General features: G+C 66.0%; 1 protein-coding gene across 1 annotated transcript; it reads left to right on the top strand.

Annotated features, from left to right (window-relative positions):
- Nucleotides 1-7: 7 nt before the first annotated feature.
- Nucleotides 8-1,812, top strand: QPRT (quinolinate phosphoribosyltransferase; the record flags this gene model as incomplete). Its single annotated transcript, XM_049797538.1, has 3 exons — nucleotides 8-472; nucleotides 1,369-1,500; nucleotides 1,606-1,812. Coding segments are annotated over 3 exons (804 nt in total), but the record flags the coding sequence as incomplete, so codon positions are not given.
- Nucleotides 1,813-2,000: the final 188 nt, after the last annotated feature.

Genomic DNA, 2,000 nt, shown 5'->3' on the forward strand with positions numbered 1-2,000 from the left:
GCCGGACCCGTCGTCCTCGGCCGTGGGTCGCGCCCCACGGCGAGCCGAGCTGCTCTGCAAATCGGAAGGGGTGTTGGCGGGCGCGCCCTTCGCCGAAGCGGCCTGGGTCGAAACGGGATGTCGGGTGACGTGGAAAATGCCGGAAGGATCCCGGTTACCGGCCGGGAGGACGGTGGTGGCCGAAGTGGAAGGTCCCGGCGCCGGTTTGCTATTGGCCGAAAGGGTGGCGCTCAATTGTTTGGGGCGTTGCAGCGGGGTGGCGACGGCCGCCGCCCGGGCGGTGACGGTAGCCCGGGAAACCGGTTGGGCGGGGACGGTAGCCGGGACCAGGAAGACGACGCCCGGCTTTCGATTGGCCGAGAAATACGCTTTGGCGGTGGGAGGGGCGGAGCCCCATCGTTACGGCTTGGGGGCGGGGCTCGTGATGCTGAAGGATAATCACCTGCTGGCCGCCCGCGCCCCCCTCGAGCAGGTTTGGGGGGGGGGGGGGGGGGGCACGCCCCTAAATTTGGGGGGGCGGACCCCGATTTTGGGACGGGACCACTGATTGGCTGGGGGGATTTGGGGGGGGGGGGGGATCCCCTTTTTTGGGGGGTGCTGGGGGGGGGGAAATCCCTAATTTGGGGGGGAATCGTTATTTGGGGGGGGTAACCCTAATTTTGGGGGGGAATGAGGGGGACCTCTGATTGGCTGGGGGGGATTTGGGGGGAAAATCCCCTTTTTGGGGGGTGCTGGGGGGGGGAAAAATCCCTAATTTGGGGGGCGGGGGGGGAAATCCCGGTTTGGGGCGGGGTAACCCCAAATTTTGGGGGATAATCCCAATTTGGGGGGGGTGACCCCAATTTTGGGGGGAACGGGAGGGATCTCTGATTGGCCGGGGTGGGAATTTGGGGTGAAATCCCCTTTTTGGGGGGGTTCTGGGCGGGGTAACCCCAATTTTGGGGCGGGAAACTCCAATTTTGGGGCGGGAAACTCCGATTTTGGGGCGGGAAACTCCGATTTTGGGGTGGGAAACTCTGATTTTGGGGTGGGAAACTCTGATTTTGGGGTGGGAAACTCTGATTTTGGGGCGGGAAACTCCGATTTTGGGGCGGGGGGGAGCAACGAATGAGGGTAACCCTTCAACTGGGAGGGGTGCTGGGTGGGGGAGGGGGTCACCCCAAACTGGGAGTCACTGGGACCCCATTTTTTTTGGGGGTGGGGGTGGGGTGGTGCCCACTAGTTGGGGAGGGCGGCCATTTTGAGCCGCCGGCGGCCATTTTAGGGCTTCCCAGCCCCGTCTCAAAGTTCATTTTTTGAGGGGTGGGGGCTGGTGGTGGTGGTGGGTGGGGCCTCACCCCCCACCCCCCCCCCCCAAACTCCACCCAGGTGGTGGGCGCGGCCCGGCGAGCCGGCGGCTTCACCCGGCGCCTGGCGGTGGAGTGCGGTTCGGCGGCCGAAGCCTTGAGGGCGGCCGGCGCCGGCGCCGACATCGTCCTCCTCGACAATTTCGACCCCCAGGTTGGCGCTTCCGACCCCCCCCCCCTTAAAAAAAAAAAAAAAATGTGGGGCTGGGCTGTGGGGTGGGGTCAAGTGGGCGTGTCACGGGCGTGTCCCTCCTTCCAGGCGCTGCACGCGGCGGCGGCGGCGGTGAAGGCCGCCCAACCCCGGGTGACGGTGGAGGCCAGCGGCGGCATCGCCTTGGCCAACCTGCCCCGATTTTTGGGGCCCCACGTCGACGCCGTCTCCATGGGGTGCCTGACCCACGGCGCCCACGCCCTCGACTTCGCCCTCCGCGTCCTGCCGGGGGGCGGCGGCCAGGCCACGCCCTGAGCACGCCCCTCCCCCTCCCCCGCCTTGGCCCCTTCTTCCCCTGTCTCTATGGGTCCCTGAGGGCATTGGTGCCACTCTGGCCCCTCTTCTTGACACTCTATGGTCTACTTAGGGCAGCGGTGCCAATATGGCCGCTCTTCCCTTGTCTCTATGGTTCCTGAGGGCGCCGGTGACACTCTGGCCCCTCT

The sequence above is a fragment of the Accipiter gentilis genome, unplaced genomic scaffold (genome assembly GCF_929443795.1).
Source record: "Accipiter gentilis unplaced genomic scaffold, bAccGen1.1, whole genome shotgun sequence".
NCBI lineage: Eukaryota > Metazoa > Chordata > Aves > Accipitriformes > Accipitridae > Astur > Astur gentilis.